Source organism: Schistocerca cancellata, chromosome 4 (assembly GCF_023864275.1).
Source record: "Schistocerca cancellata isolate TAMUIC-IGC-003103 chromosome 4, iqSchCanc2.1, whole genome shotgun sequence".
Lineage (NCBI taxonomy): Eukaryota > Metazoa > Arthropoda > Insecta > Orthoptera > Acrididae > Schistocerca > Schistocerca cancellata.
Genome location: NC_064629.1, coordinates 201,685,288 through 201,711,408, shown reverse-complemented (window position 1 = coordinate 201,711,408; position 26,121 = coordinate 201,685,288). Strand labels below are relative to the sequence as shown.

Genomic DNA, 26,121 nt, shown 5'->3' with positions numbered 1-26,121 from the left:
TCAAACATTTTATTGATGTAATTTAGCTGAAGTGAGTGAGGCCACCAACAGTATTTCTAGTGGCAGCAGAATTTTCTTGTAACAACTATAAGGTGTAATGAATGGCAGAGGTGATATGATAGTCTAGGCAAATCTCAACCCACAGAATGAAGTTTTTCAGTTGAATATTATATGAAAGCAATGATGGAAATTTGATTTTGTGGAAGTTTCTTCACACATCAGTTTGCTGGTTTTGCCTACATAGATAAAAACAAGATTCATTACTGAACCAACATTGTCATTCTATATGTGTCCCTGACGACTAGGCAAGACACGCTTCAAAAATTTTCGTGCTATGGCAAGCAGTTAAAATAAATTGTAATAAGAATGAACAATCTGAACTGGTAAGCAGTTAAAGAAATTTGATCAGGCTATGGATGCTGTCACAGGCTATAATTCCTCAGTGATTTTTGTTTTAAGGGCATTTGGCCTTGGCCAAAGGCATATTTATTTGCCTGAAATTTCATCTTCCAATGCTAGTGACATCATCAAAGGTTATTTAGACACAGGTAGTAGTAGGCAAATTAAACAAGTACAGCAAACTGAACTGTTTGTGCGCTCACACTAAGGCCCACAACTTGTCTAATTTCAGTCATTCTTAATTTCTGTTAAAGTTATTTTGTGCTGTTAGGTACCTATAGCCTCTGTGTTCATCCTAGCATAGTAATGATTGGATCTCACTAAAACCATTGCATTGGAGCAATGAATTTTGTTTAGTAACTTGTTGATTGAGCTTGTGGTTAGCTACTGTTTGACAGTGACCATTAATGTGAGCAGACAATTGGTTGGTTGTCATACTCATTTATAATGATGCTGAGTCACTAAAACCTAGTGGTGGGTAGTTCACATTGATGGCAGGTTTGTTTATGTTACTGGAACAAATGTTGTAGAATATTTGTCTCTGTAGCAGCTGGGCAGTATTTTGTCTGTCTGTAAAGGCTCTGGTGAATTACAGACCATTAAGTGCAGCAGTGAATATGAACTACATAAAGGGTCTAAGATACTGAATAGAGAAGAAGAATTCTTGTACATAGCCTGTTAACAGGTTGGCTGGGAGGGTACCACATACATACCCATCACACTTTTGCTAATTTGTTTTTGAATTTGTCTTTCAAGCAAAACTTAATTATGATGTAGAATGCCATTGATCAAAAGGAGGCGGTGGATATTGTCTCAGGAGGATTATGGGAGAGGCAGAATTCTATGCTAGCAAGAATATTGACATGGAATAGCCACAGGCACAATCAGAGAAAGTGATTACTGTCCTGGAGATAGAAAAGGGAAGTGCAGACATTGACTGGTAATAATGATATAAAATGTTGTTGCACATTTTGATAATTAGTAGAAAGATGGAGTTGGCTTTGTAGAGCTTTTGGATTAGGTAAAATGTGGATGATTTTGGGTTGCAAGTATGAGGAGTGAAAGGGATTCAAATGTCAGATTTTGGAATAGATCTTATGCTTAAAGGAGCTGTTGAAGATATGCTGGGCTTGTAATGTTGGGACCATAGTGGCTGGGTTTATAATTGGGGGTTTCAGAAAGCTGGAAGACTCCTCAATACATTTGGCAATGATATTGGTGGGATCCTTGCCTGTGAGAAGAGTGATACGCTCAGAGTTTCCAGACTTTAGCTGCTAGAGACTGTGGTCATGTGTGAGTGCATTGTGTTTGGATGAGTGTGTGTGGGTGTGTATGTTGTCTGTTTTTGACAAAGGCCATGTTGGCTGAAAGCTAACTTTCATATAGTCTTTTTGTTGTGCCTTTCTGCAACTCAGCATCTCTGCTATATGGTGAGTAGCAACTATCCTTTTCATTATATTGTCAAGTGAAAAGAGTTTTGTGGCAATATTCTTAGTTAATAAGTGAAAAGTCAGATATAGTTGTTGTATGCACTTATATTGTAACATGAGTAGTATTAAGAAATGAATTCTCAAGTATATACGATGATGCAAAACACTATCGTACAGAGACTGGGGCCAGTGATTAAGATTAATTGATATGAGAAGAGATGCCATAGTGTCATGACTTAGAGTTGCAGTCGATCCTCACACTTTCCCAGAATGGTTCCTGCCCCATGCCACTCTCCAACAATCATCATGGAATAATTGGTCTGAAGATGATCTTACACAGATCAAATCTGGTCACATTTTAAAATGAAACTAAATTATTTTACATGGCCAAGACTGTTTTAATTAAAATTTTTAATAAAGCTTATTTTTCTCATAAATGAAGTTTTGACAGAATAAAACAAAACAGTCTTTTTGTCATTGTCTGTAATCTTGTAAAGTTCTTGGCTTTTGAAGATGATCCTATTTTTACTTAGGAGGCAGGAACATTGTGGAGTTAATTCTGTTGGTTAGATCTGGTCATAACACATAACAGAAAACAGAGGTGACATTAATAGACTGTAACACAAGAGAAGCTCTAAACTCAGAGTAGGGTGAGCAAAACCTAATCATAGTTTCACCCACAGTTTCAACTGTCACAATAGTAACATTACAATTGTACCTAATGCCATTATTGTGTGATTTCACTACTATTAGTACTATTGCTACTACTTCTGCTGCTGCTGCTACTACTACTACTGCTGCTACTACTACTAGTACTGACTACAACTAATACTGCTGCTGCTGTAGTTACGTTATTGAACTGGTAACACCTGTCTATTTTCATTTATAATGAAAAATACTTACAAAGAAAACTTCAAAAATACAGCTGAACAGGGGTGAGTGAGGAGGTAAAGGTCCTATTTTTGAAAAATAAATGAGTAATAAACAAAAAATATTTTAATAGACACAGTGCTTACTGTTTTATGATGTTATTTTGTGTACTGTCCCACCAGACATGAATTATTTGAGGGAAACCATTTTGTCCATTCACATGATACTAGAAACAAAGAAAATTTTGTACTCCTCACCCACCGCCTCAGACTGTATGCCCAGGAACCTGAATACATGGGAATGAAAATCTCTAATAAATTAAAAGGGAACAAGTTGATCCAGACCAATTTAGGTTAATTTAAAAGAAAGCTGTGTGAGGTACTGACACTGAAGTGTTACTACTCAGTGTATGAATTCATGCAGGACGAACTGGAAATTTGAGCTGGATACGGTGTGTTACACGTTCCAAGAAATATCCTTATAGTGTTATTATTTATTATAGTGCTATTATTTATTAATGTAAAAATCATCGTAACTGCTTTATAAATTTTTGACATGTCTCCTGTACGCAAACCAAATGGATTGCAAATGTACATCATGAGATGAATAAAAAAAAAAAATAAATAAAAAACTGTGATTTCTACATAAAGACCTTTTACAGACTATCACATAAATAACCAGTCCTTTTTTAATACACACTGTTGTTTTATGCAACATGGTCACCTGGTGCCCATATATCACTCAATATAATAGTTTAATTTCATTCTGCTATATTGTTAATGATCTTTATCTGTACTCTATTCACATATTTAATCAGGTAACACCAGGGAGAAAAAAATATGAGTGACTAGAGCAAGTCAAAGATAAGAGGCAATGATGTATTGGCAGAATACCAGAAAGTAACAGCTTTTATGTAGTGGAAACTGCTTGCAAAACAGATGTGAAACATATTCAGTACTTCTGTTTCATGATGTAGACAGTTAATGGACTGTATTAGGGACTGCTGTTGGAGAAATAGAGATAGGCATTGTAAATGCTTTCTTCCCATATAGTGGTGGATATAAAACTTATCCTGATGTTAAAAGCCTCTAAAAATTATTTCTAGCTGACTACATAAAAAGTGGTAATGGCAATGTTAAAAGAACAATATTTCTAATGTTATATCCAAGAAAGGACATTAACAGTATTCATGTATTTCATAGTTTCATGAATATAATGTGATTTTTGAAATCATTGTTCCTAACTAAACTTGAAAATATTCCATATTCAGCAATAAAATATTTCTATCATTACACTCCATAAAATTTATCATCATTGAAAGCTTTATAAAGTTTTAGTACAGTACACAAGCTAAAAGTAACCTGTCAAGCAGAGATGAGGCACGTGAGTTTTCACCCAACCTCTCAATCAAAGACATTTTCTCAGCCATAAAGGAACTGGCACGGGATGTCCATCCACGCATTGGAGGAGTAATGGATTCCAGTTGTGGCTGAGGCTTGATTTCATAGTCTGAGTCCACTCGATGAATTTGAGCAACTGCAAATTAATATCTTTAGCTATTATACCTGTCATACAAGCTTTGTGTTGAATGTGTGTAACTGAACTTTTGTTTCCAATTAGGTCTAGACAATAAACTAACAGAAACAAACCAGAATAAATAACATTTATTTTGAATATTTTGTATGCAATTTTCAGACAATGGAAAATCTAGGATGTATGTCATTTTCTGTTATTTCAGTTTAGGAATTTCATTCTATGTGTTTCTGTATTATATGTGTAAGTTTGTAAATGAATAATAAAATAGTACAGTTACAATAAATAAATGGCATCATTCTTATGACAATGGAAATACTTAACAGAATAAAAACAATAATATCCTTAAAAACAATCATTCTCTATGTAGTAAATGTTTTAAACAGTTTATAGGAACATGAATAACATAGTATCTCAGTTGTCAATCTTGCATAGCTGGACAATGTGGTTCATCTCTTCCAGTTTTTGTGTGATTATGTAATGAAAGGAGTACTCCTTCACGGCTGGTTGGTGATTGTGGTTTGAGTATTAGGAACAAGGGAGGATATAGCATGAGAGACTTTATGGACAAGGTTTGGATGTGTAGTGACTGTCTTTAAAGGCACCAGTACCCTGTTATTACACAATACTATCCTGGACTCGAACACCTGAACCACATTTTCCATTTAGGCTTCAGCTACCTTTCATAGTACTTTGAGACTGTAAAATTCTCCTTAAAATCACTCCTACCCCTTTGTGAATTCCAATACCACATAGTTCATGTTATGTGAAAGACTTGTCCTATGCACCCACACATCATGCAATACACCAGTGCTGTCACTGATATACACTATCTTATCAGTCATACAGACACCAGTAAAACAGCCATATCACATATCTTCATCACTGTACAAATTTTTATGTGGACATTACTACCAACCAACTGTCTACACATATAATTTACAATCAACAGACTATGGCCAAAGTCAGGTTGGATTTCAGAGTTGCAGACCACGCTGCCCAGCATAATATGGGAGACATTAGTGGCTGCTTTAACATCCTAGTGTGATTCCAAGGCACAGGCCTAGCTTTCTATGTATTTTCTGTAAATGTCTACACTAAAAAGCAATTTAAATAACCGTCATTTAAGTTCAGCTTGCAAAATGGGGCAGTTGAATACTTAATGATCCAGGTGATGCAAAAAGCCAGAAAATTGGACAGGGACAAGAAATGTCAGTCTTTGGGCTAAACAAATTTTGTGTCATAGAATAATACGAAGAGCTCATGTAAGTCTTTGTTTGTATGATATGTTCTTTATTTGTCAGTTTTTGGCCCTGAGTGGTGAAATGGTTGATGCCCTCATGGGCAAATTAAATGGGACAGTGGGGATCTGGGCATTTAGTTTTGAGTTAGTGAGAAAGATAGTGTTAATTATGCATGTAGTATATTAGACTACCAAATGTAAAATACTTAACTTTTAGTATCATATTGTATTAATGCATATATGATCAAATGGGCATCAAACAACATTCATGACTGGACTGAGGATTTCTTGGTAGGGCAGATGCATCATATTTTATTGAGTGGGAAGTCACTGACAGACACAGAAGTAGCTTCAGGTATTCTCCAGCAAAGTGTGTTGGCACCATACTTTTCATGTTGCCTGTGACATGGCAGGCAATATTAATAGTAAGACCAGCTTTTTGCAGAGAATGCAGTTATCTAAAATGAAATAATGTCTGAAAACTCTGCACAAATATTCAGTCAGGAGTTGACAACATGACAATGTGGTGCAAAGACTGGCAACTTGCTCTAACATTCAGAAATGTAAAACTGTGTGCTTCCCAAAATGCAAAAACATAGTATACTATGTATAAAATATCAATGAGACATAAATGAACTGGTAAAACACTCCACGGGTGTGCTGGTGGCTCATAGTATCCTAAGGACACAATATTTCAGCAATCAGACATGTCGCCATTGGCGTTAGCAGGGGTTGTGGAGAAGCTAGCATTGGTGTCTGTGGTAGGATTGATGAAAGTGCTCTGTCTACGATACACCAGATTGTTTTGTTTGCAGAGAGCCTTTTTAATTAAACTCAGTACTAGTTCCCAAGCCTTGCTGAGATTATAGCTACAATCTTGGTTGATGAGATCATCCCTGATGCAACTTTCTATGGCCTCTCTAATAATGCTGTCCCAGTATTTAGAAGTCTGTACCATGATCTTAGTATGGTTGTACTCCATTGCATAATTCTTAGACAAACAGTGCTCTGTGACTGCTGACTTGTTGGGATACATCAGTTGAATGTACAGTCTTAGACATAAAAACTGACCGCCGGCCGGCCGCCACAGAGACTAAGTCCGAGTCGTTCACCTAAGATGGCCAATAAAACTGACCGCCCCTGACAACTCTAAGTCCGGCTATATGCACAATCTGGCAACACTGTAAGATCCAGAAGTGTTAGGAGCCCGTGGTCTAGTGGTTGCCGGCACAGTAGCGCAGCGTGTTCGGTCAGAGGGTTAGCAGCCCTCTGTAATAAAAAAAAAACTGAGTTAATCGATCAACAACGGTGCGGCCGAGCGGTCCTAGGAGCTTCAGTCTGGAACCGCGCGACCGCTACGGTCGCAGGTTCGAATCCTGCCTCGGGCATGGATGTGTGTGACATCCTTAGGTTAGTTAGGTTTAAGTAGTTCTAAGTTCTAGGGGACTGATGACCTCAAATGTTAAGACCCATAGTGCTCAGAGCCATTTTATCAACAACGAACTTAAATGGATGTCTTACGACGTCCGCCCCGAGCAGATACAACGAACGAAAGCAAACAAAACTATCCGGCACGGTAGCTCAGTGTAAGTTCCATTTCAGCCGCGCTTGCCAACAATTCAACCACAAAAGGATGTCTTCCCACTTTAGGAAAGAACCAGTTCGCAGGTAACATGCTTGGCTATCAGGTGCAAGCTGCTTTCGTTCGCCTTTCGAGACTCGCTGAATGCCAGATTTTTAATTTTTTTGTAGCGGAGCTACAAGCAGGCAGATCTAGACTCAATAAGGGAATCGTAAGAAAACACTCGAGCAAAATTCGTCTTGCTACTTTCAGTAACCCTTAGTGTCAGAGCGAAAACCTTACGGTACTGCCAAATTCATAATGCCACTTTTGACTTCTGCCGACATACTTGTTGTTGTTGTGAATACATAATTTTATCTATGAAATGCCACATTTTCATAATACTTACGAGTGATACAGGAAATGAAATAAATACAAATCTTTTCGAAGTCAAAAGTCGGTAATATCCTACTAATTTGTGTTAAAATAGGCTCAATCGTCTTACAGACACTTAATGCTTTATTGAGATAGACTGCCGTTGTGATGTTTCTGTAGTAAGCTGAATTTAATTTGTATTAGTACAGTGAATATTTTAATTGCATTTTCCATTAGTTTACTAAACGCAACAGTAATCATCAAAGAGAAACTAATCAGCAGCAGAATTTTCTTTCACGATATCTAAAACAATCTGACAAAGCTAAAGATGTTTACAAATTGTAAGCCCGTAGAAACACACTGGTTCTAAGGATGGCATTATACCAGTGTAGTTTTAAGAGTATTTTTGTCTAGAAATGAATTGCCTTGATGGTTGATTGATCAAGAGCGGGAAAGGTAAAATTTTATGAATATATGAAGAGAGGGACAAGTGCTTGTCAATACAAGTGCCTGAGAGACAATTTTCCTTTCAATCTCCTGGATAGTTTTGTTTCTCAAATCAACAGAGTGCGTTATCATGCAGTAGCACAGGTGATGCAGTTTTGTTGTTCGATTTTCTTACCCTGCAACCGAAAAGTGTCTCAGTTGTTATCAACAAATTCCAGCTGTGTTGCACACACCCCTTGGGGCAGAATTCGTAGCCCAAAACACACTTTTGAAGCTATCAGATGTAAAATATTATGTTCACACTACTCTTTGCTCGAGTTTACGTCTTTTGGTGGGTCTCAGCCTCTCATTTCTTCTTAGGAAGTTAAAGATAAAGGCATCATAACACGTCACCAGTAACAGTACTGCATAGGAATGCTCAACGAGCGACCTGATGACGTTCAATAATAGTCACTCCGTTGATTTTTGTTGTTTTGAATTAGAGCATACAGTACTCCTACACCAGACTTCTGAACTTTCCCTGTTGAATGTAAATTTTGCATGATGGTAAAATTGTAATCTATCACATATGTCAGTAGTCGAGACTTCCTTAATGTGGAAAATCATTCATGCCAGAACGATCTTTATTGAAACAAGAATATCTTTTTCTGGCGTATTTTTCCCAAAAGCACTCATTCCAAACACAGTTCAAATCTTTCTAGCTGCCTCCTCTGCATTCACCCCTCTGTTATATCAAAAGTAAACGTTGTTTTGCAGATGTTACACCTTTTTCCACTTGCGACTCAATTTTACAATGCTTAACTGTAGTTCATGATTTTCAAGTATGCAAAATCCAATACTTAACTGCAAAATGATAACTAGAACTTCAAATTCGAAAATGACAGTTGATACATACGCTGACAGCGTGGCGTCGCGTTTTCATGGGCGGTGCTGGATTTCAGGCGGTGGGGTGGCGTCTGGGAGGTGGCCGGTAGCCGTTGCAGCGCAAGGAATCGCTCGAGCGTAAGCTGTTATGATTGCGACGCAGCCACGAGCTGTACTGCGGAATTGTTTCGGGAATACTTGTTATTGCTGGTGGGTAGAATGTTAAGCGAATCATCTTCGATGTTCAATCAGACTCATAACTTTAGTTTTAGGATGCACAATGATTACCACTAGACCACGGGCTCACACAATGCGAGAACATCTCGGAAGTAGACAACATTTCCTCCTAACACTTCCGCATCTTAAAGTGTTGCCAGATTGTGCAGATAGCCGGACTTAAGAGTTGTCAGGGGTGGTCAGTTTTATTGGCCATCTTAGTCTCTGTGGCGGTCAGGGTTTATGTCTAAGACTGTACCTCTGGTGTACTCAGCAATGCTCTTTGATGGAGCACACTCTTTGTCCAATATAGGTCTTTGCACACTGGCATGGAATCTGGTATACTCCAGCCTTCCACAGGCCTATACCATCTTTGGTGCTTTCCAGTAATACTTGTGTTTTACTGTCTGAGCAGAAGGCAATTTTTACTCAGTGCCTCTTGAATATGCATCCAATTTTTCCCAACAGTGCGCCAGTACATGGTATAAAGGCATTGGCTGCCTCTTCCTCTGTGACTGCAGTGGTGGGGCAGAGAGCATGCCTCATCTGCCACTCTGGATACCTGTTTTTTCAGGATACAGTTCTGAGAAATTTCAGCTCCTGGGTCAGATTCTCTGCATCTGCGATGATGCAGGCCCTGTTTATTAGTGTTTTTAGTATGACATTCCTCTGCAAAGAATTGTGTCACCTACCTGCATGCAAATACAGGTGAGTGCACATTTTCTTTCGATACACGCAGTGCTGCAGGGTGCCATCACCTCTTCTCTTGAGCATAATGTCCGAGACTAGTAATCTTCCTTCTGCTTCACTCTCTATAGTGAATTTGATGTTGATGTGGATGGAGTTCAGATGTGTAAGGAAGTCAAGGAGTTTGTCCCTTCCATGGGCCATATGACAAATGTATCATTAACATAATAGAAAAAACACATGGGTTTCTATTTGGATGACACCAGGGCTAGCTCCTTGCAGTACTCCATATACAAATTTGCAACTACAGGCAAGGTTGGACTGCCCAGTGTGACTCCTTTTATTTGTTCATAGTATTGTCCATTAAGCAGAAAATATGTGGAGGTCAGGAGATGCCTGAAAAGGTCAGTGGTCTTCTCATCAAATTTAAGTCTTTCACCCCAAGGTGTCAATGTGTTTTACAAAATCCACAGAACTACGGATGTGATAAGGCCACATAAATGCTTAGTATTTCCGTTAAATATTTTGCTAGCAAATATGTGGGTGCCATAATGTTGCTGACAACAGGGCACAATGGTACCCCATCTTTGTGGGCTTTAGGGAGCCATAAAGTCTTGATGGTACAGATTGTTGAAGTATCAGTTTCTTGGTGACCTCCTCTGGTATACCCGTATACTGAAGAAGAGCCCTAGGCTTGTCTTCTGCCTTTTTTGTGGGGTCAGCATTGACTTTCTTGTAGGACTCCTCATCTAGGCTCTGCCTCTCCTCAATGTTGTCCTTGTGGGAAAGAACAACAGTAGTGTCAACTGAGATTGTGGTTATAATCTTAGCAAGGCTTGGCAACCAGGTCTGAGTTTAATGAAGAAGGCTCTCAGCAAACAAAACTATCAAGGCAGACAGGGCATTTACATCAATGCTACCACAGACACCGATGCTAGCACCTCCACAATCGCCAATGTGCAGCTGCGGGCACGGACCGTGGATGGAACAGTACACAGGGGGGAGGGTATATAATTTGGCCGTGCACCCTCAGGAAGTTATCAAGTAGTTGGAAAGCTACCAAAATGTGCATATTGCTGCTAGTGCACCTAACTGAGACTATCAACAAATTATGATGTCTGGCGAAAGAAGACATCTCTCTCCATTTCTTCTCCCATTGTCTCCTCTGCATCAGAAAATGAGGCAACATCTGTCTCTTCCTCTGCATGAAGTGACTGTTTCACTTTTTACCATTAGTGTCTTCTTGTTTTGCCAAACATCGTAATTTGTTGATAGTCTCAGTCAGGCACACTAGCAGTGATGCACACAGTTTGATAGCTCACCAATTACTTGACGAGATCCCAAGGTGCATGGCTGAATTATATATGCTCCACCCCATGCGCTGTTCCCTTCACGATCCATGCCCGCAACTGTGAGTCAGCGTTCTGGAGGTGCTAGCGTCGGTGTCCGTGATTGCACTGATGTAAGTGCTCTGTCTGCCCTGATCACTGGATAGCTTTGTTTGCTGACAGTCTCCTTCATTGAACTCAGATTTGGTTGCCAAGCCTTGCTCAGATTATAACCACAGTCTCAGTTGACACTACTGTTGTTCTTTTCCACAAGGACAAAATTAAGAAGATGCAGAGCCTGCTAGATGAGAAGTCCTACAGGAAGGCCAACACTGACCCCACAAAGAAGGCGGAGGACAATACTAGGGCTCTTCTCCAGGATGTGGATTTACCAGAGGTGGTCGCCAAGAAACTGTTGCCTCAACAACCTGTACCACTTAGACTTTATGGACTCCCTAAAGTCCACAAAGGTGGAGTGCTGTTGCACCCACATATTTGCTGGCAAAATATATAATGGAAATACTAAGTGCTTATGTGGGTAAATACTCTTATCACACCCACAGTTCTGTGGATATTGTGAAACACTTTAAAAACTTGAGGATTAAAGTCTTAGATATCCTGGTGATTTCTAGTATCATTTCTTTATTCATGAGGATTACTCTACGAGAGTCACTAGAGCTTATTGGTCAGAAATTTGATGAGAAGACCATCAACTTTTACAGGCATCTCTTGACCTCCACATATTTTCTGTCTAATGGAGAATACTATGAACAAATGGAAGGAATCACAATGGGCAGTCCACTCTTGCCTGTAGTCATGAATTTGTATATGGACTACTTTGAGGAGCAAGCCCTGGTGTCATTCAAATAGAAATCCACAGTCATCATTTGGCCCATGGAAGGGATGAACTCCTTGACCTCCTTACATATTTGAGCTACATCCACCCCAGCATCGAATTCACTATGGAGACCAAAAGAGAAGGAAGATTTCTATTCCTGGACGACATGGTCAGCAGAAAATCTGGTGCACCCTGTCCACAGTGTGAACTGAATTTGGTGGCAAAATATATAATGGAAATACTAAGTGCTTATGTGGGTAAATACTCTTATCACACCCACAGTTCTGTGGATATTGTGAAACACTTTAAAAACTTGAGGATTAAAGTCTTAGATATTCTGGTGATTTCTGGTATCATTTCTTTATTCATGAGGATTACTCTACGAGAGTCACTAGAGCTTATTGGTCAGAAATTTGATGAGAAGACCATCAACTTTTACAGGCATCTCTTGACCTCCACATATTTTCTGTCTAATGGAGAATACTATGAACAAATGGAAGGAATCACAATGGGCAGTCCACTCTTGCCTGTAGTCATGAATTTGTATATGGACTACTTTGAGGAGCAAGCCCTGGTGTCATTCAAATAGAAATCCACATGTTTTTTATTATATGAATGACACATTCATCATTTGGCCCATGGAAGGGATGAACTCCTTGTCCTCCTTACATATTTGAGCTACATCCACCCCAGCATCGAATTCACTATGGATACCAAAAGAGAAGGAAGATTTCTATTCCTGGACGACATGGTCAGTAGAAAATCTGGTGGCACCCTGTCCACAGTGTGAATTGAAAGAAAACATACACTGTCCTATATCTGCATGCAGACAGCTGTCACCACCCTTCACAGAGGCATGACGTACTAAGAACACTAGTGCTCAAGGCATGCACCATCTCAGACACAGATAATCTGCCACAGGATATGGAACACCTCAGAAATGTATTTCGAAAAAACATGTACCCAGAATGGCAGATTAGGTCTGCTCTCCACCCCATCACAACAGTACAATCTGTGAAGATGGGAGGAGTCACAGAGGAAGAGGCAGCGACTGCCTTTATATCCTATACTGGCATCCAGTTAGGAAAAATCGGATGGATATTCAAGAACCTCTGAGGAAAAGATATCTTTTGCCCACTCAATAATCATAACTGTGAGGCATCAAAGATGATCTCAGCTTGCAGAAGGCTGGTGTACCCCAGATTCCCTGTCAATATGGAAAGACAAATATCAGACACACAATGTACACTGTCAAAGATTGTTGCTGAGAACACCAGATGCACACTCAACTGATGTATCCCAACAAGTCAGAGGTCGCAGAGCACTATTTGTCTGAGAATCATGCAATGAAGTATGAACATAACAGAATCTTGGCACAGACTTCCTAATATTGGGACATTGTCATTAGAGAAGCCATAGAAATTTGCACTTAGGATGATCTCATCAACTGAGTTTGCTTCTATAATCTTGACAAGGTTTGGGAACCAGTACTGAGTTTAATTAAGAAGGCTCTCAGAAAGCAAAATGATCTGGTGACCAGGGCAGACAGAGCATGTACATCAATACTACCACACGCTAGCGTCTCTACAACCATCAGTGTGTGGCTACGGGTGCAGATCATGGGGGGAACAACCTGCGAGGAAAGGGTATAAATTGGCTGCGTGACATTAGGAGCTCAGTTTGTCCATGCACCTGATGATGTCTGAGTACCGAAGTATTGTACCCATTAGACACTATGAACAATCTGGAACAATTTGTTTGTGATATGGAATGGGATGATGATAAAGGCTCAGTCATAGATAAAGCACATGCCAGACTTTGATTTATTGGTAGAATACTGAGGAAATACAATTAGTCCACAAAGGAGATTGCTTACAAGTCGCTTGTGCAACTGATCCTAGAATATTGCACAAATGTGTGGGACCAATACCAAATAGGAAAAAGAAGGGATATTGAAATTATGTGAATAAGAGCATCATTAACCATTACAGATTTGCATGACCCATGGGAAAGCATCATGGATCTGCTGAAAATCCTGAACTGGCAGAGGCTTGACACCAAATATCACAAGATATTCACAGTTTCATGAACTAACATTAAATGAGGACTGTAGGAATCAACTACAACCCATTACATATCACTACTGAAGGCACTGTAAAGACATTATTAGACTAATTGCAGTGTGCATGGAGGCATTTAAGCAACCATTCTTTCTGCATTCCATATACTAGTGGAATAGAAAGAAACAGTAATACGTGATACAATGGGAAGTACTCTCTCGCCATTCAGATCATAGTGGTTGGCAGAGTATAGATGTATATGTCATTATAATTCAAAATTACTAAAAACTGAGATTCCATGTGTACAGTATAAATGACATTATTTGGTATATTTTAGTACCATTTTGTAGACCACACTGGGCAGCCTGCCTGCAATGTGGTCACCACACTCACAGTCATATACCTTGGGTAAGGTGTGGCCCCTGTAGCTAGTGACTCTGCTTCAAGAGATAGCATGAAAACAGCAGACATCAAGAGAACTTCCTGGGCTCTTTTCCTCCAAGCCTCACAGAGCCACCACAGTATCAGGGGGTGCTGGCCACACTGTTACACACTGTGCATGGCCTAGTAAACAGCACTGAGGTTGCAGGCACCATTCCACATCCACAAGATCATGTATCCTTGTAATGTCACATTAGCATTCGTTCAGTGATAGGTATTTAGGTCAGCACTCATACACTCGGCAGCCAGCGCACAGTCCAGGCTCAACACCGGCCACATCTGCAGCCCATCTGTGGGAGTCATCTTGTCGTATCACCACTCAGTGCTCACTGGACCTGTGCTTAAGCTGGCCATGAGCCCACAGCCTCACTGGACCCTATTTCTAATTGGTGACTATGGCTTCATGGGACTTGTCATTGTGAGCAACTTCTATAGTTAATAAACAAATGTTGGTTATTGTTACCTGAGCATTTCAATTGTTGCCTGTCACACCCCCTGGTCATGGACAGAAAAGATAATATGGCTGCTGTAACAACTTACATGTTGTTTAGTCTCACTATTTGTGAAATTTTACTAGACGTGTTGCCTAAAATCATTTCATATCCTATTTGTGCATTATTTGGTTTGCTGCTCTTGCAGTACTGTAAGTCTGCAGAATGAAAACTCTCTTTGTGTAGAGCCTACAATTAAAATTTGCATGTGAGGTGTTCAAGTACCAAGAATATATCATAGGCCTAAAATTGTGATAAATACTGTGTCTAATTAAGTGAAAAGCCATGTGTTTTGATGAATACATCCTGTTATTTTAGACACCAAAAAGTGTTTGAACATGTGAAGTACAGACATCAAACTAACACTGAATTTCAGTAGAGAGAAACTGAGAGGCATATGGACCAAAATAGGGACATAATCTTCATGCCACTTTCCCATAAATATTTGTATTGGTTGGTGAAGTATGTAAATCAAACAACTGTCACTTTTGTACCACATGATCACTGACAACAGCAGTTAAAACAGTCTTCTGCAGCAACTGGAACAGCTGCACCAGAAAGACTGTAAATAAAATTTAGCTGTTTCTACATAAACAAAAGCACCCAGCAGGCAGTCACCTTAAGACGATGAAAAAATTCTTGAGGTGCACCTGACACCAGGGGCTGTGAATGCTACTTCTACAGTGACATATATATAGCTGACCAATATGCAGGCAAGCTAAGATTTATAGACTCCTAGCATACACCTCTGCAGTGGAAGTCACTAATGTACACATGTCTTGGAGTGCTTGACGAAGAAGTAGCTGGTTTCAGTTGTGATGGTGAAAGAAATTTTTGATAGAAATATTGGATTATCAAGGGTGGGAAAGAGGTGGTATTCCAAAATTTCTGATCACCAGATTTTGTATAATGTCTTGCATGAAATTCCAAAGTCATTCATGTTATATCATGAAGACAGGCATTGTGACATTGTCAGTGATGAGTTGTGTGTTGAATGGGGACATTAAGCTCTGTGATCCAGATTGTGTTATTCAACAGGAGTACGCTATGTGTGAGCATCAGGTTTCATCCACTCCCTTTTCCCATCCTCATACACTAAACAAATATGACAGTACTCCACACACACACACACACACACACACACACACACACACACACAACTGTCACTTACACTCATAAAAAGACACTCAATTCAAATGAAAAGTATTGTTGTGTACTGAGAACTACTCTTCATTTCCTCCAGATGAAGTCAACAATGCCCATATAAATGATATAATCTAAAGAAAGATTCAGCCAGTGGACGATAGTTCAGACAACACTCCTCGGTCAGCTAATTGAATTAGAAAAAGAGAGATTAGGAAAACAGAACAACAATACTTAATCATATATTGTTGCTGCAAAGTATGAATATGTTTATCAAACTTAAGCATGGAAAGGATGTAAAGAATTATAGGACTCTTTTTAAAAAACTGTGAACACACAGATGCACAAGATGCAGGTAACTGGTGTCTGTATGAAAAAGAACATACTAATGGTGATTGTTTTGTCACATAAGGATGTTAAAGAACTGCTAAACAAAGAAATACTGAAGACCAAATTTAACTAGGAGCTTTGTCTAATAGAAGGCCACTTTCATTTTATGTAATGTTCTAACTTGTACAGAAAATGATGAATTGGGGATTGCATATAATAAAAGAAGACATGTCATTCAAGTAGTTCAAAAATGATTTTAAACTTCATTATAAAATAGGTCATCAAGATAAAGAAACAACTGGTCAGGTAGAAATAAAGCCATTCCTGAGGAAGATGATATTTCATAGTGCAAGAATGAATGTAAGATACCTTTGCTGTCAATGATAACTTGGTTGTTTCCATGTGTCTGAAATGTATTGACATGAGGTCTGGGTCTAAGTACTGAATAATCCAAAGAGTAAATTATGGATAGCTTCTCTAAAATAACTATTACGGTGAAGCATAGGTGACTGAGCAAGAGATTATGAAATAATATATGAGGACAAAAGACAGAATGTTTTATGAAGAAGGAGCAAGACAGAGAATCATAAATAGGAGCTCAGAGAGAGCAATCTTTCCTGTTATCATCACTGACTTCTGAAGCTGAACTCATAAATCTGAAATCTGTAAGCCCTGGATAAACATACATAATGTGTGAAGGTACCATTATGCTCTCAAAGACAGGTAAGCTACATTCCTAACAATGGGCGAAAGGCATCTGGTGCATGTGAGGTACATGAATTGAGGCTGTGTCATCTTCCTGGCATTGGGAGATACTGATTGCATATAACTGGCAGCTCCAAATATTGCAACTAACAACATCAATATATTATTTCTTCTAGAGAAAATATGTGCTGGAATTGGAAAAAAACATATGATACTGAGAAACTCTACAAGCAAATGGTAATTATGGACACTAGGTTTGACATTGATCACACAAAGGATTGGTTATACTGTAAGATGCATACGAATTATCAATAACAGATACACAACAAAAGCTATTTTGTTAAATGTTTTGTGCTGCACCATGCTCATCAATGAGTTTCATAAAATTCTGGAAGACAGTACATGGTGTAGTCTACTACAAATGGGAGAGAGATCAGAGGAACATGGAGGTTATGGAGAGAAGGGTGGAAGTGAAAAATGAATGAACAAAGGTGGGGTAGCCTGGGAAAGGTGCTACTGGAGATTAAGGCCAGATGGATTACAGGATTGAAGGATTTGTTGTAGGAACAATTTGAATCTACATATTTCAAAGAGAAGCAGATACTGAGTGGGAGGAGGGGAGGACAGAAGGGGTTAGTTTTGTGAAGTAGCCATTGAAGTCATGCATGCTGTGTTCTGCAGTGTATTTCACCCCTAGATGATCAACCCTGCTACTGGTCACAGTTATGTGGAAGGCCATTCATTCAAGTGGACAACTAATGGGTGATCATGTCATGCATACATAAAAGGCTGTGCAAAAGTTGCAACAGAACTGGTATACGATATGACTGTTTCCACAGATGGCCCTTCCTCTGATAGGATAGCATCTGTCTATGATAGGACCAGAATGAGATTTAATGGGTATTGGGCCAGGACAGGTATTACAACTGGACATTCTACAGGTGTGTGACTGACTGGAAATGGCAATGGAGTAGCATATCTCTATAACAAACATTTGACCCCCAGTCCACCTGACTTCAGTCCCTTCTAGCCCTTGTTCCACACTTCATTTCTCATGACCACCCAACGCAAATTCCCTCATTTTCAACTCAGAACCTCCTCCCTGCAGTCTTCCTCTCTTCTGTCTCCTCTTCCCAGTTCACTCCGATGAATCGTAGTGCAACACATGTTACTCCTCAAGTCTGTGCTAGAGAAAGCTTGTTGGTGAGATAACCATTGCACTTGTTGCCACTCCATCCCAGCCATTAGCTACCCTAACAATGCAGGTGTGTGTGTGTGTGTGTGTGTGTGTGTGTGTGTGTGTGTGTGTGTGTGTGTGTGTGTGTGCACATGCACGCATGTGTGTGATCTCTTAAGAATGATTAATCCAAAAGCTTAGCAGTATATATTGTTTATGTGCCAATTAACCACTCAAAGCTTCAACTTTATGGTGAATCATTACATTTATTTCTTCCGTTGTTTAGGACAGGTTTGTGTATTTGTACTTTCATTACCTTCTCTACTGTCAGTAACCTGAAATAATTGTACTTGTTGGCAGTTATCATTATGTGCTATATGATCTATTATCAATTATTACATGCTCTGTATCTCCCTTCACATTTTTTCTGCAATTAGCAATATCCCATATGCAACAAGGTTCTGTCTGTATGTTACGTGAAATAAATGCCAATAAAAATGATATCATGTTGATAAGTTGTCATATGGCTGCAAAAGTGTGTGACAGGAAAGTTATTCATGCAAAAACAACAAGCAATGAGAATGTCAACATGTTTAATTTGCAGTCTGATGTCTGCAATGAACCACAGGAATGAATGTATCAGTATAGCATCAAAAATGTGGGCTGGGAGTTATTCCAAAGAATTCAGAAAACTGCTACATTAAAGAAATTGCATGGCAAAAGTGAATAAGTAAAGTATACTGTCATCCTGGCAGTAGACTTTGGTCCGCCGCTCGTGGTCTCGCGGTAACGTTCTCGCTTCCCGAGCACGGGGTCCCGGGTTCGATTCCCGGCGGGGTCAGGGATTTTCACCTGCCTCGAGATGACTGGGTGTTTGTGTTGTCCTCATCATTTCATCATCATCCGAGAAAGTGGCGAAATTGGACTGAGCAAAGGTTGGGAAATTGTACGGGCGCTGATAACCACGCAGTTGAGCGCCCCACAAACCAAACATCATCATCATCATCAGTAGACTTTGCGCAGTCACAGATGTGGAAGTCTATACTGCGAATCTCACAGGCCTATGGAAATTTGTGATGACCATTACTATTCCCCGATCTGACGGAGATAGAGGCTTCTAAGTTGCTGTGTGATCTTTTACAGGTCTGCCATGATAGAAGTGCAGTCAAAATCTCACGATGGAATGCTGTTGCAATCAAGAGAATGATGAAAGACTGCTTGCAGGGTTCTGTATATAACCCAACATTTTGGTACATCCATAAGGATTTTCTGTTGGAGGCTTTACAGCATGAAACAGCAGCACTTGGAATGGTTGCCTAGACTGAAAAATCTTCTCCTCTGTGCTCACAGTGATAGTCACGCCAAGTCATTGAGTAAGACGGAAATAACCAATGAACAGCTAATTTTGTGGTGTATTAGGACAAAATTCAGAATTGCTCCAAACAAATACAGATATCTTGTTTTTTAAGGAAAATTATACATGAATCATGTGACCAAAGCAACTGATGTTTCCATAGGCAGACTAAAATTCTTTCTGTATACAGAGATATATTTAGATTAAAACTATAAATTTATTAAATTTAAAGTTGCTCACTAAATATTGTGCAAAGAAACAGCAAGCACGTTGCAGTTATGAAGAAACTGATAAGGGAATATTTGGTTCATTTTATCATTTTCTGCTTTATAGTACCACCAGGTCATACCACAATGCCTTAACCCTTTGATGCTGAGTGTGCCATAACAGAGTGCATACCTGCATATTGTTGGTATGCTCTACAGGGCAGTACTCTCTATGTTGGGCACAATATGGCTCTGAGAACAGTAATGCCTGCTGTGCAGAATGGTTATTATACAGATGTTTCTGTATTTATTGTTATCAAAAAGTTCTTAAAATAAATTGTACTTTGAATAGTCATTATTATTGATGTTCCTAACACTAGGTAACATTACAAAGAAGCACATTTCAAAAAGTTGTTGTGACTGATATACAGTATTTTACAAACAAGGCACAACACACAGTCTCACATCATATTGTTTACAGCAGTAACATGATTCCTTTCAGTTTTTGTTCATGCTGCATATGATACTTCTTCTTACAGGCCCATGTTGTTTTATTGATGATTCAATGATCCCTGGAAAGTGCCTTTCTTGCAGCTGTCAAGGAATCTCCTCATTTGATCAACAACCTCATGATGCTTTCCTTTCTTGGTGGTATGTCTCTAAAAGCCTCACAAATGAGGATGAAATCCAGTGACTGAAGTATTTTTTCCAGTATGAACTTTGTAAATAACATGGGAATTTGGCACACACATGTCTAAGGAGTGAAAATTTTTTTTGGTGCCATTCCAGCATTTTACAAACACATTCCATTGAGCAGTAGAGTGTCACACTACTCCACTGGACCCATAAACTCATTGCAATCTAAAACACATTTTAGTTTATGTTTTTTGGTATTAATTTGGTGGACAATTTCATTGCAGCTGTATGGCTAGTCATCAACATACATGTGTCTCCTTTGTGATGCCACTTCAAAGCCATTGTAATGTCTGTTGACCTAAATTCTGTCTCACCGATTCACAGTTTGGCTCCAAGTTTTGGTGTACTTTTCCTGTTCATGCAAACTGTATCTACTGCAGTTATTCCTCTTTTATGCTAGTAATGAAAGAGAGATGGACTTCTGTGCCATTTCTTCACATACAGCATGTGTTTTAAAGTAAGCATTTACTAATAATATCCCTGAAACATATATATTTGATGTTAGCACTCCTGGCACACTCAGCTCCTGTTGCATATATGTGTCACTAGCACTGGAGGTATGACTGCTGTGCATGGATATATACATTGCTAGCAGTTAAGGGGTAAAATATTTCAGTTGCTGATTTTGGGGCCAGTGAGTGAAGTCACAAACTTTGCTTGGTCAAAATGTTTGTGCCTATGAGGAGAATTCAAAGAAATGTGATTTTTAGATGTGACAAAAGCAATGCTCTGTAGGTGATACAAAGGTCTGTCCACTCATGCTACTATTTACAAAACAGTAACAATCTCCTGGTTTAAAAGTCACATATTTAACCAAATGCATCACATCACTGAGCAGAAGTTGGGAAAACTAGCTGTATATTGTGAAAATGTAGCAAACTCAATGGAATACCACTCACACAGGGCAAAGAAAGTATAATAGATTATCCAGTGTTCAGAATATGATGTGGATGAAACTTTAGTCCAACCACATCATTAGTACATTTTGCCATTGGTCATGGACTCTGTCTGGTGTATGTACACCAACAAAAGTGAAGTGGAGATACCTAGGTAGAGGGGCAAATGTTGAGAGAAAGAAATATTGTAGGTATAATCAAAAATAATCAGCAACTTGTAATGCTGTGGTCACTGCCTAATAAAATTTCTCTTAAACTCAACAAGATTAAATAAATATTTGAATACAAAGATGATGAATAGGAAAGTTGCATATTTACAGTTAAGGTAATATACTGAAGTATATCAATGAGGGTATAACATAAAACAATGGGCTGGTAAATCATCACTAAATGAGATGGCCTAGCAGCTAAAACCATTTTATTTGTGAATTGGCACCAACTCAAGGAATGTGTAAAAACTAGAGAGTGTCAGATGTTTTACTGAAGTGCTGATAGCCCTCCTATGTATTAAAGTATACTAGGTAGTGGAATAATCAGGACTACTGCCGGGTGTTTGTGCCAGAGCGACACAAACATCCAGCAGTAGTCCCGATTATTCCACATGTCGAGATCTTGCTGGGAAAGCCTGAAGAGTATACTAGGTAGTATTGTGCTGAATTTGTTGACAGCTGTTTCCTCAACCTCTCTAACACATGACCATATCATTAGTGCTTAGTAACAGAACTCACAGTATCTACATTAGATTAAGTGGGCATTTAACTGCAGTAAATATGTGTAATTTTGGTAAAGGGAAAACTATAAACAACTGTAGAGTAAGAGAAATTTAATTATGTTTAGAAGTAGCACAGTCCACTTTATCTTCTAGGTGGTGAGACATCTTGTATTATGACAATACTGACCTGTAGACTGTGTATGGTGATCATCTGTTTCACCTGACCATTCTGTTCCTTCCTCAGAGTCTGTAATATCTTCAATGACATTTTCCACATCAACATCAGCAATGTCTAGACTTGCTTGAGTTCCAAACCTCTTCAGCCCTGCTGAAGAGAGGCTCCTATATGGCAGGTCTTGATTCTCATGTAGCGAGTTCTCTGGACTGACTTCAACACTATCTTCAACCACATGTTTCTCAGATCTCACACCAAACATCTAAATAAACAAAAAGAAATCTCATGTAGAGATAACAGTCACAAACACATATGTCAAAAGCTAAATGAAGACTGAATATACTGATGAGTCAATACATTGTGACAATTGCCCCCTGCAAGAATGAATGCCATCTGGTAGCACTGCAGCATGTGACATGGTAAGGAAGGTATATAGGTGGAGCAGAGATGAATAAAGAATCAGTGTAGTAAGGATATATACTGCATATGCGGAAATCCACTGACTTTTGCAAAGGGCAGATAGTTATGGCCCAAAGCTGATCAGCTGCATGTGATCTGCTGTTGTGAGTATCTATGGAAAGTGGTTGGAGGACAATGAGACCATGAGTAGGTCACAAAGTATTGGAAATCTATGTCTCATTGCAGAATGTTGAGATCTGAGGCTTGGCCACTCTGTGAAGCAGGGCAGGTGGCAGTATGTGGTAGGTTGTACAATGCTGGTGCATATAAAAGTGTTTTGGAGCACAACATTTGGTGCACATTGTTGAAAATCGTTCCACAGCAGACAACAAATAACAGTATCATCTGCAATGGACTGTGGATTGATGGAATTGTGTTGCCTAGACATATGAACACATTTTTTATTCCACCAGGTTGAGCTCATATGGCTGCTCAAAAGATGCATGCCACCACATACACAAGCTCTTGCAGCAGTATTATGCCATGGGGGACTTTACCTGGGCTTCCATGGGACCTGTGGTAGTAATTGAAGGCACCATGACATATGTAGACTACATGAACATTACTGCAGATCATCGGAATCCCTTCATGCTTCACATCTTTCCTGACAGTGATGGCATCTTTCAGCAGCATAACTGTCCACTTCATGAAGCCAGAACAATGTTACACTGGTTTGAAGGGCATGAGAGTGAGTTCACATAGATGTTTTGCTTACCAAATTCACCTGATCTAAACCCAATGGAACATGTCTGGGACACTAACAGGCACCAGCTCTGCATCCACAAAACACTGACCCGTAATTTACAGGAACTGTGGTCATGTGCATAACATCTGGTGCCACATATCTCCAGATATCTTGGAAGGACTTGTCAAATCCATACCATGCAAAAATGCTGACTGTATTGTATCCAAAGGTGTACCAAAATGCTATTAAGTAGGTAGTCATATCGTTTTTACTCATCACTGTGTATTCCCTGCTGACAGTATTTCAGAAACAGCTACTATTTCTTTTACCTTTAGTCTCACAGGACTCTCTCTTAGAGTAATGTGGACTGAAATGTGACTTATATTGATAATTTACTTTGTAAATTTGACGATTTATGACATTTTGTTATCCACTACCATAAGTAAATAAATTAAATGTCAGCAGTTAAGCACTGTTTGCAGACATGAGAATAACACTTCTTCTCTTTGTCTCATAATATAACATGAAAGTAACTGGTGATTTGATATATTCAAAAGTATTTACTAACAATATGTTAGCTAACCGCTGAACACATTTAAAGAAAAAATGGACTAATTATTGCTGACAAACATGCTAATAATTTGTTACTACTTTGACTGTGATTATAATTTGTTGAGATGCCATTGACTCCTTCTTTAGTCAATTGTCAATGAGTACAGCAATTTCTTCATTACTCATATTTGGCAAAAATTTCATCAGTAGGTGACAGTGTTCTGCGAAAGCTGAATTTTTTGCCTCTGCCATCTTCTATAGCTACGACTGTACTCTCTGAAAACTATTGTCAAGTGTGTGGCAGATGGTACAATATTTCCCATTGATCCATATATTATGGTTTCTTCATCTTACATTTTGGTATGTTGTACAGCAAGAATAATTGAGTAAATTCCTCTGTGTATAGTGTATTTAGTTTAATCTTGTCTTCATGGCCCCTACAGGACTGATAATTTGGGGGTTGTAGTATATGCCTAGATCCATCACTAAATACTGTTATTTGAAACTTCATAAGTAGAATTTTGTTGGATAGTTGTTGTCTATCTTTAAACCAATTCAGGTTTTTCAGCATCTCAGTGATTCTCTCCCATGGATAAAAAAAAAAAAAAAACTGTGACCATTCTTACTGCCCTTCTTTGTATATGTACTTGAGTAATACCATCAGTCTCAGTTCCTATGTCATTTATGGGTGTCTTATGTGACAGTTATGCCTGTCTAAATATTAACTTTTTTGTCAATGACATTTTACATTTAATCATTTTGTGAGAGGTCTTTTGATAAAATTATCCTATGGCAGTCACTGGAGACTTCATATGTTGCCCTTTTGATGTCTAAAACTTTTATGATTGTACAGAACTTGTAAGTACATCAGGACCTACAACTTAACATGCATGTTAAATGTGAGTATTGTGCACATAGTCCACAACCAGTAAACAATATGAGCAACATGTTGAGACAATGGAAAGTGTGGCTTAAAAGCTTTGCACAGTTTGGACTCCAATTAAGCATCTCTTTTGTGGCTTATGGTGCAATATGATGTAGAAATATAGCTTACATTTATTGAATTATAGCAATGCAAGAATAAGTTTTAAAAATAATTGTAGAAGTTTTCCAGTAGAGTGTATTTTTTATCTTCTAACACATAGCATTTTGTATTTAGGGGTTTATTAGTTATTGAGAGCTCCAACGTTAGGCAGGTGATGGAGCCCCTTAGGGAAATAGTGGAAAGGTCGGGGAAGAAGGCCAGTGTTCACTCTGTCTGCTTGCCGGGGGGTCTCATCCGAGATGTGGAGGAGGCCCTGCCGGCGGCGATAGAGAGCACTGGGTGCACCCGACTGCAAATTGTTGCTCATGTCGGCACCAATGACTCCTGGTGTCTGGGTTCAGAGTTCATCCTCAGTTTGTACAGGCGGTTGGTGGAAATGGTGAAGGCAGAAAGCCTCGCTCACGGGGTGGAATCAGAGCTAACTATTTGTAGTATTGTTCCCAGAACCGATCGTGGTCCTCTGGTTTGGAGCCGAGTGGAAGGCTTAAACCGGAGGCTCAGACGATTCTGCGGAGATCTGGGGTGCAAATTTCTCGACCTCCACTATCGGGTGGAGAAATGTAGGGTCCCTCTGAATAGGTCAGGCGTGCACTACATGCCGGAAGCGGCTACAAGGGTAGCGGAGTACATGTGGAGTGCACATGGGGTTTTTTTAGGTTAGAGAATTCCCTCCCTAGGCCCGACAAGATGCCTCCTGAGATGTGGCAAGGTAGGAGTAGGCAAAATGTAACAGGTAATAACAATATTAATGTGCTAATAGTAAACTGCAGGAGTGTCTATAGAAAGGTCCCAGAACTGCTCTCATTAATAAACGGTCACAACGCCCATATAGTACTAGGGACAGAAAGTTGGCTGAAACCAGACGTAAACAGTAATGAAATCCTAAACTCAGATTGGAATGTATACCGCAGAGACAGGCTGGACAGTGAAGGGGGAGGCGTGTTTATAGTGATTAGAGGTGCAATAGTATCGAAGGAAATTGACGGAGATCCGAAATGTGAAATAATTTGTGTGAAGGTCACGGTTAAAGCAGGCTCAGACATGGTAATTGGATGTCTTTATAGGCCCCCTGGCTCAGCAGCTGTTGTGGCTCAGCACCTGAAGGATAATATGGAAAATACTTTGAGTAGATTTCCCCACCATGTTATAGTTCTGGGTGGAGATTTTAATTTGCCGGATATAGACTGGGAGACTCAAGCGTTC

General features: G+C 39.3%; 1 protein-coding gene across 1 annotated transcript in view; it reads right to left on the bottom strand.

Moving 5' to 3' along the window:
• Nucleotides 1–26,121, bottom strand: part of LOC126183531 (uncharacterized) — a 1,031,760-nt gene that overhangs the window by 98,615 nt on the left and 907,024 nt on the right. The window contains exons 18-19 of the mRNA XM_049925600.1: nt 22,190–22,439; nt 4,100–4,235 (exon numbers count right to left, since the gene is read on the bottom strand). Coding sequence (XP_049781557.1) covers nt 4,100–4,235; nt 22,190–22,439 — 386 coding nt within the window. The remainder of the gene's footprint in view (nt 1–4,099; nt 4,236–22,189; nt 22,440–26,121) is intronic.